The 18249-nt window shown below is 36.5% G+C and overlaps 1 protein-coding gene and 1 long non-coding RNA gene across 2 annotated transcripts; one reads left to right on the top strand and one right to left on the bottom strand.

Annotated features, from left to right (window-relative positions):
- Window positions 1-275: 275 nt before the first annotated feature.
- On the bottom strand, window positions 276-3977 carry LOC139862747 (uncharacterized). Its single transcript, XR_011764269.1, has 3 exons — window positions 3932-3977; window positions 2862-3753; window positions 276-1225 (listed from the first exon to the last, which is right to left on the bottom strand). It is a non-coding gene; the product is annotated as an uncharacterized lncRNA (long non-coding RNA).
- Window positions 3978-8666: 4689 nt separating this feature from the next.
- Window positions 8667-11804, top strand: LOC139861978 (uncharacterized). Its single transcript, XM_071850512.1, has 2 exons — window positions 8667-8800; window positions 9808-11804. Exon 2 carries the CDS (start codon window positions 9955-9957, stop codon window positions 11599-11601), a length of 1647 nt encoding a protein of 548 aa, XP_071706613.1. The 5' UTR covers window positions 8667-8800; window positions 9808-9954; the 3' UTR covers window positions 11602-11804.
- The last annotated feature ends 6445 nt before the right edge of the window (window positions 11805-18249 follow it).

Genomic DNA, 18249 nt, shown 5'->3' with positions numbered 1-18249 from the left:
GTTAGGCAAGGTAATTTTGTTAATCCAATGGCTGAAATTAAAAAATAGCTTTAATGATATCTAATGCTATGTACAGTGCAATCTGACTTTATGAACACCAGGTACAATTGTTGATTTCAACATTTCTGCCAAGCTATTAGCATTTTTCTTTGTGTGTTTCTGTCACTAAAGTTGATTGTTGAAAAATTGACGGTTTGACGATTTTTGACAATGAAATTGGTAGGCCTACTTTGACATTATAGATTTCTATGGAAAGCTACCATTGTCACCACCGAAGACTTAAATAATTAACTGGAAATATGGCTACCATTGTTTGTTTTTGACAGTGACAAGAATAGCGTTGTGAATGTAATCTAGCCGTTTCGTTAGAACATATATTTTTCCACAATCAACTTGATCATCTGAATTAAGCGAAAAAGCACAATAACCAAAAACGAGAGCTACCCTTTTATAAATTTCTTTGGTCCAGGCACACGAAGGTAACCCCTTGATATCTAAACAAACTGCACGTTCATTAATCACAAAGAGATCATCATACTTTCGCCATTCCTCAACATAAGAAAGAATAGTATCATTCTTAGAGAAAGCCAAGAGAGTGTTGTCGTTCGAAAACACGTCAATCCATGATCCACCGAGATGATGTATATCATTATTCAAGAACCCTTCAACGTGCCAAATTCGTTTTAAGTACGGGATGAATTCCGGATTTTTTATTTTAACAAAGAGAAGTTTAGGCGCTTCAGAGGTTTTGATTAGATCCTTGTCAGGGATAGTAAGAGATAATAAAGTTGGAACCTCAGAATTAGGTTTTTCCCCATGCAGCGTAGATGCACAAGTTTATTTAGGCAGAGGTGGAAAATTCTGGAGATTGGCGGCCCTAGTGGGATGAATCGGATGGGACGAATGGTTCAAATTAGACACGGATCTGTTCTTATGGGCCTCATCTCTACCAAATCTTCTCAAATCTGCGTGCAAGTGAAAGTTACCAATCCATAAGGAAGACAGACGTACTTATAATGATCGGACCGATTCGACATTGAGAAAACGAACAAAAGCAAATCTGCAGCCCTGTTTCGATAACTTAACGTCCATCAATGTTCCGTGTTCCTCACAGATGTTCTCGGAGATCGTTGATGCCAAACGTTGGTGGAAAATTGCAAACATAGATCATTGTAGTGACCTTAGCAGCGTTGATGTGATCATCGCGAGTGGGTGGCGTTTTAATCTGTCAGTGAGAAGTTGAAGAAAATCTTATTAGTACAACTCTCATACAACTTTACATTTTCAATAACACCTCCAGCTTCATTGTTAGAAGTTGGCATGGTTTATGTTGTATATATAAAAACTTTTATATTTAAGGGTAATTAGTTTATGTTGGTTGGTAAAACCTATATGGTCGTGAAATTCTCACACAAGCCATAAGAGTGAGTAAATTGCACCTATGGTCCTTGTGCCTCACTTAAATATGCATGGCAATGGCAATGGTCACTCTTGTTAACTTCCATTAAAACTTTCTGTTAACTCCCTCCCTATAACATGTGAGAGTAAAAACCTAACTTCACCTTTATTCATCACTTACCAGCAATAGGAAACAAAATAATAATATCTAGCATTCGAGTACATCTAATTCTAATGTAATCATCAAAGAAGACCATGTAATGACCAATCTAGGGTGCAAGTATATATTTGATTTAAACTAACAACAATAAAAAAAAACTGAATACTCGATATCATCAGGGGTCAAAGTCGAAATGGAATATGACAGTGTTTCAAAGATTTGGGAATAAAATAATAATCAAAAAACAAATAGCCAAATGAGAGATGGAGCACTTTCATCACATAAACCAGTAGCTTCATTTCTTAATATCTCTACTCGACCTGATGTTGCCTGCCCGCCCACCCACTAGTTTTTGGGGCACATAATTATTTCCTACACATATAATTTCAGCAACTCATGATCCATTTTAATGCAAACTAATTCAAGTCTCGACTAGTTTAGAAGGTATGGTCAAGATGAGGGCCAACTTCACATATAGCAATAGATGGAGAAACTGAGTCATCAATCGGCCAACTTCACATATAGCAATAGATGGAGAAACTGAGTCATCAATCAATGTCCTTATCAAATTCCAATTCCTAACAATCTTCTTAAGGAGTACACAATTCAATCAGCACATTCATGAAAGCACAAGTTATGTAACGTTTACAAAATTGAAAAAAAAAAAAAAAAAAACAATCACACCAGAGAAACATCAATCAATCAATGTCTAAAGTCTAAAACAACACAACCAAACAAGTTTATTATTAGTGTTTTTAACTAATAGAAAGGCTGTGTCTTTCTATCCAGGACGAACAAATAAAAAAGACAACATCTTTCTATCAGGTAAAACATTAATAATAAAGTTATTTGGTTGTGTTGTTTTAGACTTTAGATATTGATTGATTGATGTTATCTGGTGTGATTCATTTGTTTTTCAATTTCGTAAACGTTACATAACTTGTGCTTTTATGAATATGCTTATTGAATTGTGTACTCCGTAAGAAGATTGTTAGGAATTGAAATTTGATAAGGACATTGATTGATGATTCAGTTTCTCTATCTATTGCTATATGTGAAGTTGGCCCTTATCGTGACCATACCTTCTAAACTAGTCGAGTTGGGTCGAGACTTGAATTAGTTTGCATTAAAATGGATCATTAGTTGTTGAATTTATATGTGCAGGAAATGATTATTTGCCCCAAAACTAGTGGGCAGTCGGGCATGCAACATCAGGTCGAGTAGAGATAAAAAGAAATGAACTTGTAGTATATTACTTGTAGTATGTTTTAAGCGGCCAGCCAATTAAATCTCTGTTTCCCACCTGATGTAATATACTGGCATTTCGTCATGTACAAGACGGATCATTTGGAGCAATTACCCAAAGCTATTAATCCTTTATCACAAAGGTCCTTGGAGTTGTAAACATGTAAAATCTCTAAATTTTGACAATGCAATTCAATCGAAACCCAACCAGGTAGCTCGATTCCACTACAACGCGCTAAGTCCAACTCTTGCAGTAAAGGACAACCTTTTGAAATTTTCATGATGCACTCATCCGTAAACGTTCCCTTCCAAAACGGAAGGATTTTAAGATTTTTGTCAATTCCTGAACCAATTGCCGCTAAACCACAAACTTCATTATGAGCCAAATGTTTATTCAAATCAAAAACTTTTAGATACTCAAGACCACTTACACTCAAAAATCTACTCAAGACCACTTACACTCAAAGCTTCCGAAAAACCTTGTTCCCATGTTACTCCAACTACTTTATCACACCCGGATATTTTGAGTGCTGGAAGTTGACGACAATTTTGTTTGAGAAGCCAGATTCCAGTCTTTGTTATCTGATGGCAACACTTAAGACTCACGTTTATTAACCATTTATTACAATATTTGGTTAACGTATCCAATCCCTTGTCCGTAATCTTACTAGGATCAAGATTAAGAACTGATATCGGGAAAATGACCGAATCGATCAAGACATCTACCAAGAACAATTGAATCAAGTTTGTATGACTTTTTTGAGGTGGTGGTACTTGTAACATCATTCATCCAGCATTGACAACTTAGAATTGTGATATCAAGAAAACGATGACACGTTCCACTAAAAGAGCTTTCATAACACACTCGGTTTAGTTTTCAGTAAATCAGGCTCAAAAGGTCATCGGGAAGTTGTGTAATACACATTCCATCGTCACTTACATCCATTTATCTGTAAACAACTCTCTATCAATCAATAATATGTATATATATTATATTACTGTACATCAAAAATCAAAAGGAAAACAAACAAAACTGATAATAAACATAATAAATCAATCAAATTAAAGAATAGAATATGAATGAACAACAGTTATTATACTATTAAATTGTTTACATCGATCGATTACCTTAACAATGGTCGCGACCGAAAGCCCCGCAGTCAGAAAGGTTTCCTCTCGGCAGGGATTTTGTTTCAAACCTAAAAGTAAGACCGAATAAATTTCAATTGTAGTCCGTGGTCTCTTTCAGATAAGCAGGTTTGTACCCTTTTACTTTGTTTTTCTCATTTTTAGTCCTCAAACTTATATATATTATAATCAATTATTCTTTTTCTCTCTTCTATCCTCCAAACTTAACATATCATAAGCCATTAAATTTAATACAAAATGCTAAATAAAAAGATGCACAGTAAAATTGTCTCAAAAACAACATGCATCGTGTACGAGTATGAGTATTCATTTAATTGTTTCACCCCTAAAATCTCTCTTCTTGTATTATAGGCTTGTTCCACGCTTACTAGAAACCGATACAAGAGTCTTAAGAAAAGAGAAATAATTGTTCATACAGCCAAGAGTGGCAGGTGTGTTTGCATATTATCGTTATTTTGGTAAAAAAAAACATGTGTGTTTGCATATTGATTGCGGCTTGTGAAGTATTTATGTGTTTTTTAGGTTGGCTCCACGTTTTTTGGTTGTTTTTGTTTGGGTCGGTGTGTCGTTTGGACTTATTTTGTGGGAGTGTCTATATATTAATAAAGTTTTTGTTTTTTTGCATAAAAAGGTGTGTATGCATATTGTTTTTTTTTTTGTAATGGGTTTTACCCGGTGAATATTTTTATTAAAAAAATAATAAAATGCAAATAGGAACAACAACCACAAGCGCACCTTGTGGCCTCTCAGACAACAAAAAAAAAAAAAAAAAAAAAAACAAGCTAGACCTAAACATCTAACGAGGACTAGCAAAAACAAGAAAACCAAACGACCCATCTAAACAAGGACACACAACAACAACCAGCCCGACTTCATTCCAAACGTAGTCGATGTCTTAGTATCCTTTTTCCCCGCCATAAACTGGGCCGTTTCCTCCTTTTCAGATTCAACATCGCTCGGTTCATCCACTAGGCTATATGTGTCATTATTTAAAGTTCCGAACGAATTTTGAATCTTCACTTGTTGACCCTTACTTGTCCTACCTTCCGACCTTTTTTTATCCACTTGAGTAACTTTTTTATCCACTTGAGTAACCTTCGGCATGCCATTAGTATTAACACTTTGGGCCACATTCTTCTTGGTCCTGTATACCAATTTTTGCTTTCCTTTTCTCACATTAAACCCGTCTGTTTGCCTTCTTGTTTGATCGTGATTTGGATTCTTTCCTTTATTTTGAGTTTGAAAACCATCACTATCCACTATTTCCGTGACTACTATAGGAGTAATATGCTTTGTACATTGCCCATCTTGGTGACCAAAAACTTTACATCCCGAGCATCGCGGAGATTTCCATTCATACTCTATCTTCACCGTATCTATCGTGCTTCTCTCACCATTAATTCCAGGAGTAGCTACCGTGAGAGTCGACTTCAACTCATGCTCTGCTAATATTTCAATCATTGCACGGGCATAGTTTGGCCGACCTCATGCCTCAACGCACATAGTACTAGTATAGGAATCCAACATAATAGGATTTCCAATCTTGGATGCAATCATACTTAGACCATCAGCATTATAACTTGTTAATGGAACATCGTGAATCTTAACCCATACTGGGACCTTTGTCGGATCTTCTTTGGTTAAGGAGATATTCGCCGACCATTTATTGAGAATAATCGGGGAAGTTTTGATCATCCAGGGTCCATTCTCAATAACATCTTGCATACCCTTTGCAGTAGCAAACTTGAAGAAAGATAAACCTTTAGAATTCATCATTGTCTTTTCGATTCCATATTTACTCCACGCATTCATTACATAATTCTTCACAACAGGGTACGCAACTCGTTTTCCAATAAAGTAACCATATAGCGTGTTGCTATATCTATCAACAGCCTCCATAACAGACGAGATAGGCAATTCCACATCGACTCCTTCATTCAGAGTATACATGTTTTGTAAAAGACGAAAGTTGACCTTATTGCCACTCGAGGTACCCTCTGTTGCTTTTAGATACGAGATCTTTGAAGGTGACTTAGGATCCACTGATGTGGCTATTGGAGATCCAACTAATGGTGGAGAAACATTGCCCTTCGTATCACCAATAACATGAGGATCAATGTGTGTGACTTGTGAAGAATTAATTTTTGTACCCATAAACTGATAAATTGATATGCATGAAATAATATTGTGCCCAAAAACTTGATGGACGGGCAGGCAAAATCAGGCCGAGTGAAAACATATAAATAGACGAACCTACTGGTCTATGTGATGGATCCATGGAATCTCCTTTGTGTTGGTGCATAAAAGGCCCGAATTCGGATCAACCAAACAAGTTGGGCCCGTCAATCGATTGAAGCCTATACGAGTATATAAGGAGCCTTAACTTCACAAATTGGTATCTTCATTTTAATTTTAATTTATTTCAAAACGTATAATTTTTCTTTTGACGATAATGAATATTTAGTTTTTTGTTCTTGTAATTTCTTTCCTAAAGACCGGAAATGTATTGTTATTAACAAAATTATATTTCCATCCTAAGAATGATCAATACATTGGCTGGCTTTTGGTTTAAATATTTAATTTTATCATTGATAATTATGTTAGATATAATCAAATGCTAAATACTTTTTACTTTGAAGTTTGAATTCTTTGGTTACGTAAAATTAGATTATTGGTAACGGAGTGTTTTTGTCATCGTAGCTAGACCAAAACGCAGAAGAGCGTTTGTGTTGCGAGAACATCGATACATAAATACGTTTTGTATTTCAATATTATTAAGGGATATGCTAATATGTATATTATATATGAGCACATTTGATTAAGGAATATTAATTATGTTCAAACTTTTCTAGTAGAGAGAATTTTATATTAAATACACATTATAATATTTTAGTAACTTTTAAGTGTAATAGATATAAATATTTTTAATTTATTCTGATACTTGTTACTCTCTCCGTCTCAAAAAAAGTATTCACCTTTCTATTATTGTTTGTCCGAGAATTACCTCGTCACAATACCGGCAACTTTTATTCACTTTTATTCGCTACAATATTTTTCATTACAACTCCTTTTCACAATCTTCTCATATATTTACCGCATCACAACTTACAGGTAACAACCTTCTTACTTTTCCAAAACACAATCCACGTTCTTGCTTTGAAAAAGAACTACAATGTTCCAAGGCAATTATTAAATCTAGATTGTGCCTTTGGTATCCTTTACTCTGTACGGTTCAAGCAGTTAACCGAAAGCATTTCGGGTACCCTTTGCGCGATGGATGCGAGGAATTTCTTCATAATGGGTGTGTGGGTGGCAAATGAGAGGATTCGATGCCAAAATTGTCGCTCTAAAAAAATAATTGTTGGAATTTTAAATCGGTTGTTGATCTGAAGATGGACGATTATGATATAATTAGGTAAATCAAAAAAAAAAAAAAAAAAATATCTAAAGGTAAATTTTCTAATCTTTGTTCAATGTAACATAGTCTGACTTTCTTTTTACATATAAAAAGATGACAAAATTACTCAAATAAGCCCTGTGTTTTTTTAGTTTTGCTGTTTTAGTCACTGTCATTTTATTCCTGAATTATTAGTCACTGTCATTTTGGTCCCAACTTAGTCCCTGAAACAAACGACCAGTTAATGATCCGTTAAGTTGCCAACATGTGCGAATCACGTGACTTTTAACCCTATAATATCTGCAACTCTTCTTCCCCTGTAATCCACGATTCTTTTCCCAACCCTAAAAATTAATATACGTATCAGTACACACTATGGAAGCTAGAAACACAAATTGTTAATGGCTACAAGTCAAACTGCTGTAAATGGTATATTCTGTATAGTACTAGCACACTATGATTATAAATATTTATGTTTCTATCTTTCATAGTGTGTACTGATACGTATTTTGAATTTTGGGGTTGGAAAAAGAATTGTGGATTACAGTAAAAAGGGGGAAGAGTTGCAAATATTAAATGGTTAGAAGTCACGTGATTCACACATGTTACCAACTTAAAGGACCATTAATTGATCGTTTGTTTCAGGGACAAAGTTAGGACAAAAACCTAAACACAATGACTAATAATGCAGGAATAAAATGATAGTGACTAAAACAGTAACTTGAAAAATACAAGGACTATTTGGGCAATTTTGTCTAAAAAGATTAATTGTCGTATTTATAATCTCAAATAAACCATCGAACTTTTCGCTTATATAGGACGAGAACTTTGTAGAAGTCATGCGGGGTCTCGAGTTCGAATCCTAAGGGAGGCTGGAATTTGTGGAATTGTCTGCGGGGTCCCGGGTCCAAATCCCGCAAGAGGTTTTTCCTACCCGGTTGTCTACGGGGACGGATGAGTTTTCTTTATAGCGTGTGTAACTTGACAAATGATTGTGAATGTGATTAATATCCCATTTGATGATAAAAATAGAATTTCTAGAAATTGACAAAGTAATATTTTCATTTTTTCATCAAAAGAAACATTACGCCGAAACAGCGGTCAAAAATAAAATCTCAAATTAAATCATTGTTAATTTCCAGAAAAAAATAAGTTCTAATTAAATCGGGTTTATCTAAATAGGTAAGAAAAAATAAATATCTGTCTATAAACGGACACAACCAAAAGGACTGTTTCTGTAATTTTTAGCATCGCTGTACAACGGCCATTAGTTAAATCAAGTTAAATGGTCAACAATTCAACAACCTACACAGGTCACAGCTGCCGCACATTTTTTTTTCTAATTATGTACTCCGTAGTAAGCTTCTCGTTATTCATCCGTTTTTGTCCCCAAATTTGCTACAATTATCAATCGAGCTGAACATGAACTTGAACTAGGTTATCTGTTACAGGTACTTTTTCTTCTTCTTCTTCTTCTTACAAGCACTTTCAGATCTTGCTTTCATCTTACGTTTATAAGATTCTTCAATTTTCACGCTTTTTGATTCATACATACGCGTTGACTGCTTTAAGTATTTTGAAATAGTTTCATTGAATTCGTTAGCTTCTGGTAGATATTGTTAGTCAGTTAACTTTCCGGGTATATTGCGTGTTCAAATTACTCCGTAGTTTAGTTGAATTTGTTTGATAACTCATATTTGACCTAATTTGACTGCTTTAGGTTTTTGCCCTATGGTTGTTAAGGTTAATTTCTTTCAATTTTGTTTTTCCTTACAAGTTAAATAAATTCTCATGGATATTAAAGTTTGCAAGGGCGTTTTAGGACATGTGCAAAGTGTGCGGTCACAGGTGCCGAACATATTAAGGGGCCCAAATATCTTGTAAATCCTTTATAATTATTTACATTTGACCCCAAAAATTAATGTTGACCCGAATTAGTGTTGGTACACAAAGCGGATCAAATCAGTTTAACCTAAAAAAAATACTTAACGTTTAGGGGCCCTTTTTATGTCTACACAAGGCCCTCAGAATCAATGAGACAGCCCTGAAAGTTTGAAACAAGTACTAATAATTTTCTATGCAAAAATGTCTAATGTATATTTTATATAATATGAGCTAGCAACTAGCAATAGTTTAATCTTACAAAGACGGATGATTGGGTTACACTGTTACAGCCACCTGAAAAAACAAGAATCTAAAGAACAACAACATGAACTAGGCCATAGTACCCTGACATGAAACAAAATAGCAAACAAACAAATTGACGTACAGCAACAAAACAAAGCCGACATGGCTAGAAGATAAATTTTTTATTTAGGCATGTTTCTGATGTATGTAATATGAATTTGCAAGAATGTGTAGAAGCTCATATTTAATTTGCAAGTTCCTTTGTTTAATTTTGGCAAGTAGAATGACATTGTTTGCCAATTAATCGACTATTTATTTTCTTTAAATATAGAATGATCTGGAATAGAAGCGCTGGATCACGTTTCTGTTTCCAGTCGATTCATTTATTGCGGTGCCACCATAGCTTTTGTTACTGAAGGATTATTTGTTGACATTGAAGACGGATCAATAGTTAAGAAGTTTCTAAAATTGCACAACAATGACTTCAAATGATAATGATGAAGTTGAAGATGATAAGTCTAACGGATCAAAAGTCAACAAACGTTCACATCTACACATCGAAACCTCTCGAAGGGGATTTCTTAAAGATGAAAATACTGAAACTCTAAGTGACGGAAACCAAATAAATAGAACTTCAAGTTTCCTCGTATTCGGTAATCTAGGTACACCAACTGCACAATTTCAACGTATTGCCCAACAGAAAGATATGTTCTCACGCACTGTACCTTCAAGTACAAGTCAAGCAATTCGAGACCGCCTCACACGCGTCTTCTCAAAAAAAATCGATTGGATATCGTTACAAAAACTAGCAAAAGAATGGATAAGAAATCCAATGAATATGGTTCTGTTTATATGGATTTTAGTTGTTGCTGTTTCAGGTGCAATACTTTTTCTTGTTATGACAGGTATGTTAAACCACGCCTTACCTAAAAAAACACAACGAGACGCTTGGTTTGAAGTCAACAACCAGATACTAAACGCTCTATTCACACTCATGTGTCTGTACCAGCACCCGCAACGTCTTTATCACCTTGTACTTTTAATAAGATGGAAACCAGAAGATATTTCAAAGTTAAGAAACATATACTGCAAAGATGGAATGTATAAACCTCATGAATGGGCCCACATGTTGGTTGTAGTATTACTACTTAACCTTAATTGTCTTGCACAATATGCATTATGTGGTTTAAATGTCGGTTACAGAAGATCAGATAGACCCGCAATAGGTGTAGCCATAACTATTTCGGTAGCCATTGGTGCACCGGCTATAGCCGGTGTGTATTCGGTTGTTAGCCCGCTTGGTAAAGAATACGAAACAGCTTTGTCCGATGAAGAAGCCCAACTTAAACAAGATAATCTTGACAGCAGTGGAGTAAGTCAAAGTCAACCGAGGGTCAAATCTTTTGAAAGAAGATTCTCATTCACCCCACGAGACGAGAGCACAATTGAAACTAATCCAAAATGGAGTGGAGGCATATTTGATTTTTGGGAAGATATTTCGTTAGCGTACCTTTCTTTGTTTTGCAGTTTTTGTGTTTTCGGGTGGAATATGGAGAGACTTGGGTTCGGGAACATGTACGTTCATACAGCGACGTTTTTATTATTTTGTTTGGCGCCTTTTTGGATTTTTAATTTGGCTGCCATTAATATTGACAATGAAACTGCACGCGAGGCGTTAGGTGTTACCGGGATATTTCTATGTGTATTTGGTTTGCTTTATGGCGGATTTTGGAGAATTCAAATGAGAAAAAGATTTAATTTACCGCCATCGAATTTCTGTTGTGGTAGGCCCGCTGTTACCGATTGTGCGTTGTGGCTCTGTTGTTGTTGGTGCACGCTTGCTCAAGAAGTACGAACTGGAAATATGTATGATGTTAAGGAGGATAAGTTTTACATGAAACGAGTGGTGGATGAAAATGGAACGGGTGAAGTTCCTATGTCAACTTTACCACGAGAAGAAGAATTCGGTTTCAGATCGGGCCCCAGTTCTTTCAACCCGAGTCCTAGTAGGTTTCAAAAGGAACATCAAAGCCCATCGCGTGTGCAAGAAGATTCTCGTTTGGGAGGTATTGATGTAACTTTGGACCCACCAGTTCCATCTGTTATACGTAGAGAAGGTAATTGAGAAAACGATAAGATATTAATCTTTATGATATAGTTTTCCCTGTATTTGAGTTTTTGGGTTGCTGTTTTGTAAAGTTCATCGTCCTATTAAATGTCCTTCTGTTTGTTGTACTTTGAAGTTTGTCAAGTTTCAAGAAACACTATCTGAATGTAAAAATTTTAAGTATTTATATGACTATAATGCATTGGATTGAAAATCAAAATTTAACGACTTTCATTGTTCATATAAGCCCTTTTAGTTCCAATTGCTGCACCTTTCATTGTTCATTGTTCACAATTTTTGGTTCTCAGCTGCTATATTGTACTAGTACAGAGTAATACCAGTAGCTGATGGCCTGATGTGTCATCTTTCAAAGGTTCCACGTCGGAAGCATGGCGAGCTACTCTCTACAATCATCATTGCTATTACTAATAACACTAATCTTAATATATTTTTCTGTTTCATAATTGCTATATCTAGGTTACCTTAGGATCCAAAGCAATATCTACCTAATTAGGGGAAAACAAGGGTCTAGAGGTGTGCATGGTACATAACTAGACCAAACTAGTTTAGTTCGGTTCTCGAGTTCCAATTTATAGTAGAACGTCGGATCAAATACCGGAACATATATTTTCTGTCAAACATGGAGAAGATGGAGGGAAAAGTAAACTGACGAAACTACCTCATGTGCCATGTATGTGACGCCATTTAATGGACTTTTCTAACGTCCATCAGCCTCAAGGATAGCACGTGCATAACGTGCAAACACGTGCAAACCACAAGAAAATGAAGGGAAAATAATCACAACGGGCAATCTACAAAGCGGAAACAAACCCGTTTGACAAGCATTTCCCGACCCGTATGAACCCGTGAGGAAACTAACAAACAAGCTATATCAAAACCAACCTAAATCAGTCTCAATTTAGTACCAAATCAGCTAATAACAATAATCGAGCACACACAATACACACGAGAATTTTTACGTGGAAAACCTCTCAAAATCGAGAGTAAAAACCACGGGACTCGTAAGCCACTTAAATTCCACTATCATCAACAAAGAGAACAATACAATAGGTCTTCTCTAGATCATATAGAGGTATACAACATCATCATACTCTTGAACTACAACAATCAACAAGTATATGAACAACCTAAAAAGACAAAAGAGGAATTATCTCACCCAAAAATCTGCTCTCTGTTCCAGCAGCAAGAACACGACCTACAGACCTTATTAGACGAATTCAACGGTTGAAAATGTTGGCACTGATGTCAGGAAGACACAGTCCAAAAATTGTGAAGATTCAACGGTCGGATCTCCGGGGATCGAAGGTTTTCTGGCCTGCTGTCACTGTAGACGGGAATTGGGGTTTTGACTCTTTTTCTTGATCTCTCTTGCACTCTTGATAATTAAAACAGCTGCAACTTGATGTTTTAAGATGCCCTCCTATGCTTGACCAAGTCAACCAAGCAATGGGCCTAATTTTGTTGGGCTTGGGCTTGTTAATACTTACTCATATTTGGAAACCCAATAACAAAACCCAACAAATCTCCCCCTTTCCAATTATGAGGAAGGAATCGCCATCCCAGCGATCGAGCAACATACCTTGAGCTTCTCACTTGCTAAAGCCTTTGTGAACATGTCGGAACCATTATCATCGGTGTGAACTTTATCAAGTTCAAACGAACCATCTTCAAGACGTTCTCTAATCCAATGATACCGCACATCTATATGTTTTGTCCGCTTATGATACATAGAATTTCTAGCCAAATGAATCGCACTCTCATTATCACAAAGAACCACATATCGTGATTGCTTAAACCCAAGGTCTTGTAGAAACCTTTTCATCCACAATAGTTCTTTGCACGCTTCTGTTGCTGCCATATACTCAGCCTCGGTTGTAGACAATGCAACACACTTTTGTAACCTTGATTGCCATGAAACTGCTCCCCCTGCGAAAGTCATCAAATATCCAGAAGTGGATTTCATGTTATCTTTGTTTCCTGCCATATCTGAGTCTGTATAACCAACAAGCACCGGCTCTCCATTTCCGAATGTGATACCTAACTTTGAAGTACCTCGTAAGTATCTCATAATCCATTTAACCGCTTCCCAATGCTTCTTACCCGGATTTGACATAAACCGACTAACAACACTTACCGCATGAGCTATATCTGGCCTAGTACACACCATAGCATACATCAAGCTACCAACTGCTGACGCATATGGAACTATATCCATCTCCTCAACATCCTCCTTTGAAGTAGGACAATCTCTTTCTGTTAGCTTAAAGTTGTTTGTAAGAGGGGAACTAACCACTTTAGCATTCTTCATGTTGAATCTACTTAGCACCTTTTCAATGTATTGCTCTTGTGATATATGTAACGTCTTAGCACCTCTATCTCTAGAAATCCGAATGCCAAGAATCTGTTTTGCTGGCCCCAAGTCTTTCATAGCAAAAGACTTACTCAATTCTCGCTTCAACTGCGCAATTCTTTTAATATTTTTACCAACAATTAACATATCATCAACGTATAACAACAATATGATGAAATCATCATCACCAAACCTCTGAAAGAAAACACAATGATCTGAAGTTGTCTTTCGGTAGCCTTGCTTTCCTATAACCGACTCAAACTTCTTATACCACTGTCTCGGTGCTTGCTTCAACCCATATAAACTTTTCTGAAGTCTACAAACATAATTTTCTTTACCCTTAACCTGAAAACCTTCAGGTTGCATCATGTAGATTTCCTTATCCAAATCACCGTGAAGAAAAGCAGTCTTGACATCCATCTGTTCAACCTCAAGATCAAGACTAGCAGCTAACCCAAGAACCACTCGAATAGATCCCATCTTCACAACCGGTGAGAAAATCTCATCAAAATCAATACCCCTTTTCTGGCTGAATCCTTTAACGACTAACCTAGCTTTGTACCTTGGTTGTGAAGTAAGCTCATCTGTCTTCACTTTGAATACCCATTTGTTTCTCAAAGCTCTCTTGCCTTTAGGTAACTTCACCAGCTCATAAGTATTGTTCTCATGCAAAGAATTCATCTCATCTTGCATAGCTTCACCCCACTCTTTCTTATGCTCATCTTTCATTGCTTCTGAATAACATTCTGGCTCTCCCCCATCAGTAACTAATACATACTCATCAGCAGAATATCTAACAGAAGGATGACGGTCTCGGGTAGACCGCCTAAGTGGGACAAATGGGGGCACATCTGGTACTGGAATCTCTACCTGCTCCGGAGCATAATCATCATCAGTACCATGTTCATCATTATGAACATCATCTCCAACATGTTGTGGAGTAACTGGATCCAAATCAACAAGATCAGCACTAGGTTGAGGAACTGAATCTGCCTTATCAACATCTTTTAACATCTGATCTTCTGTAAATACAACATCTCGGCTTCGTACGAGTTTCTTCTGAACTGGATCATATAACCTGTACCCAAAATCATCTTCACCATAGCCGAGGAATACACATGGTTTAGTCTTCATATCAAGCTTTGACCTCTCATCTTTGGGAACATGAACAAAAGCTTTACATCCAAAAACTCGTAAATGGCGGTAAGAAACATCTTTGCCGCTCCAAACCCTGTTAGGAACATCAAAACGCAAAGGAACACAAGGGGTTAGATTAATAATATGAACTGCCGTATTTAAAGCCTCACCCCAAAAGGAATCGGACAACCCTGCATGTGAAAGCAAACATCTAACTCTCTCAACCAAAGTTCTGTTCATCCTCTCTGCTAAGCCATTCAACTGAGGTGTCTTTGGTGGAGTCTTTTGATGCCGAATACCATTCTCCTTACAGTAAGCATCAAATCTGCCAATGTATTCACCGCCATTATCAGTCCGAATACACTTGAGTTTCTTCCCCGTTTGCCTTTCAACTAGTGCATGAAATTCTTTAAACTTCTCATATACTTGATCCTTTGACTTTAAGGTATAAACCCACACCTTCCTGGAATGATCATCGATGAATGTAACAAAGTAGAAACATCCACCAAGTGTCCTAGTCTTCATAGGCCCACAAACATCTGAATGCACTAGATCAAGTATGTTCTCCATTCGAAAAGGAGAATGACTCTTAAACGCAACTCTGGTCTGTTTACCTGCCAAACAGTGAGAACACTTACTCAAATTAATATCACTAACACCCGATAACACATTCTTCTTAAACAAGATAGACATCCCCTTTTCACTCATGTGGCCAAGTCTTTTATGCCACAACTCAGTAGAATCAACATTGTCCATTGCGTTAACAATGTTCTGGATGATCTTCGGACGCGTGATGTATAATCTGGAGTCTTTCTTTCCTCTTCCCTCTATCATAGAACCAAGAGTTACTTTCCAAATACCATTACCAAAACTGTTATAATAACCATCATCATCAAGAATGCCTGTTGAAATAACATTAAGTCTCATATCCGGAACATGTTTTACATTATGCAAAACTAACTCCATTCCCGTGTCAAATTTCAAACAAACATCTCCAATACCAACAATCTTTGATAACCCGGCATTACCCATCCTATCAAATCCATAGTCACCTGGAGTGTAAGATGAGAAGTGATCTCTACAAATTGCAACATGACATGTAGCACCACTATCAACAATCCAACTCGTGTCATCATGAGTAAGATTGATCATATCATAATCAATACAAACAAAGAACTCATCTGTGATAGCGTTAACTTCAACCTTATCATCATCACCTCCATCACTTTTCTTTTGTTTATTCTTGTCATATGCTTTTTTCTTCTCGTTCTTTAACTTTGGACAATACCACTTTGTGTGCCCCTTTTCATGACAATTATAACACTCAACATTAGCAAATTTACCTTTGCGTGAGCTGCTACGATGATTGCCTCTTTTACCCTGACCTCTACTATGACTTCTCCCCCGCGTTTCTGTGACCAAGATATCTGACTGTGAAGAGGAACCTTGTGACTTTCTTCTCATCTCTTCATTCAAAATACTACCCTTAGCCAATTCCATGGTGATAGTACCATTCGGTGCAGAGTTGGACAAAGATGTCCTAAAAGTCTCCCAAGAGTCCGGTAATGTACCAAGTAACCAGAGACCCTGAATCTCATCCTCAAACTTGATACCCATACCTGCAAGCTGATTTATAATACCCTGATATGCATTTAGGTGATCTGTAATAGGAGTCCCATCATGATACTTCAAAGCCATCATCTGCTTAATTAAGAACAACTTGTTATTCCCAGTCTTTCGTTCATATAACTGCTCAAGCTTTTTCCATAAGGCTTTAGCATCAGTCTCCCCAGTAATATGATTCACAACATTATCATCAACCCACTGCCGAATATACCCACATACTTGTCTATGCAAAATTTTCCATTGAGCATCAGATTTTTCTTCAGGTTTATCCTCAGTAAAAACAGGCAAATAATAATCTTTCACATAAAGAAGATCCTCCATTTTACCTTTCCAAACATGATAATTTGAACCATTTAAACTAATCATTTTACTTGTATTAGCTTCCATCTTTCACACAAGTCAAATCAAATAACCTAGCTCTTGATACCAATTTGAAGGGAAAATAATCACAACGGGCAATCTACAAAGCGGAAACAAACCCGTTTGACAAGCATTTCCCGACCCGTATGAACCCGTGAGGAAACTAACAAACAAGCTATATCAAAACCAACCTAAATCAGTCCCAATTTAGTACCAAATCAGCTAATAACAATAATCGAGCACACACAATACACACGAGAATTTTTACGTGGAAAACCTCTCAAAATCGAGAGTAAAAACCACGGGACTCGTAAGCCACTTAAATTCCACTATCATCAACAAAGAGAACAATACAATAGGTCTTCTCTAGATCATATAGAGGTATACAACATCATCATACTCTTGAACTACAACAATCAACAAGTATATGAACAACCTAAAAAGACAAAAGAGGAATTATCTCACCCAAAAATCTGCTCTCTGTTCCAGCAGCAAGAACACGACCTACAGACCTTATTAGACGAATTCAACGGTTGAAAATGTTGGCACTGATGTCAGGAAGACACAGTCCAAAAATTGTGAAGATTCAACGGTCGGATCTCCGGGGATCGAAGGTTTTCTGGCCTGCTGTCACTGTAGACGGGAATTGGGGTTTTGACTCTTTTTCTTGATCTCTCTTGCACTCTTGATAATGAAAACAGCTGCAACTTGATGTTTTAAGATGCCCTCCTATGCTTGACCAAGTCAACCAAGCAATGGGCCTAATTTTGTTGGGCTTGGGCTTGTTAATACTTACTCATATTTGGAAACCCAATAACAAAACCCAACAGAAAATAGTATAGCGACTTTCCTTGAAATATGAGCAAACCACATGGATTGTTCGCGTAATTTTGTCTTATAAGTTTGAGAACTAAAAAGGGATCATATATCGAGAGGCCACTAAAGTTTATTGCTTTGTGTTTGTAGGCCACCAATATTTGAAAACGATTTTGTAGGTCACCAAAGTTTATCTTTTTGTGTCTTTAAGCCACCCATATGCGAAAATGGTTTTATAAGCCATCCAAGTTTTGTAGATTGTCACATATATACAAAATTCGACTAAGAACTCTTTGAAAAAAAAAAAAAAACAAATACTCGTGTATTTGTAACAAGTAATCGTTATATAAATAATG

Source organism: Rutidosis leptorrhynchoides, chromosome 8 (genome assembly GCF_046630445.1).
Source record: "Rutidosis leptorrhynchoides isolate AG116_Rl617_1_P2 chromosome 8, CSIRO_AGI_Rlap_v1, whole genome shotgun sequence".
Taxonomy (NCBI): domain Eukaryota; kingdom Viridiplantae; phylum Streptophyta; class Magnoliopsida; order Asterales; family Asteraceae; genus Rutidosis; species Rutidosis leptorrhynchoides.
This window is presented reverse-complemented; position numbering and strand designations above follow the sequence as displayed.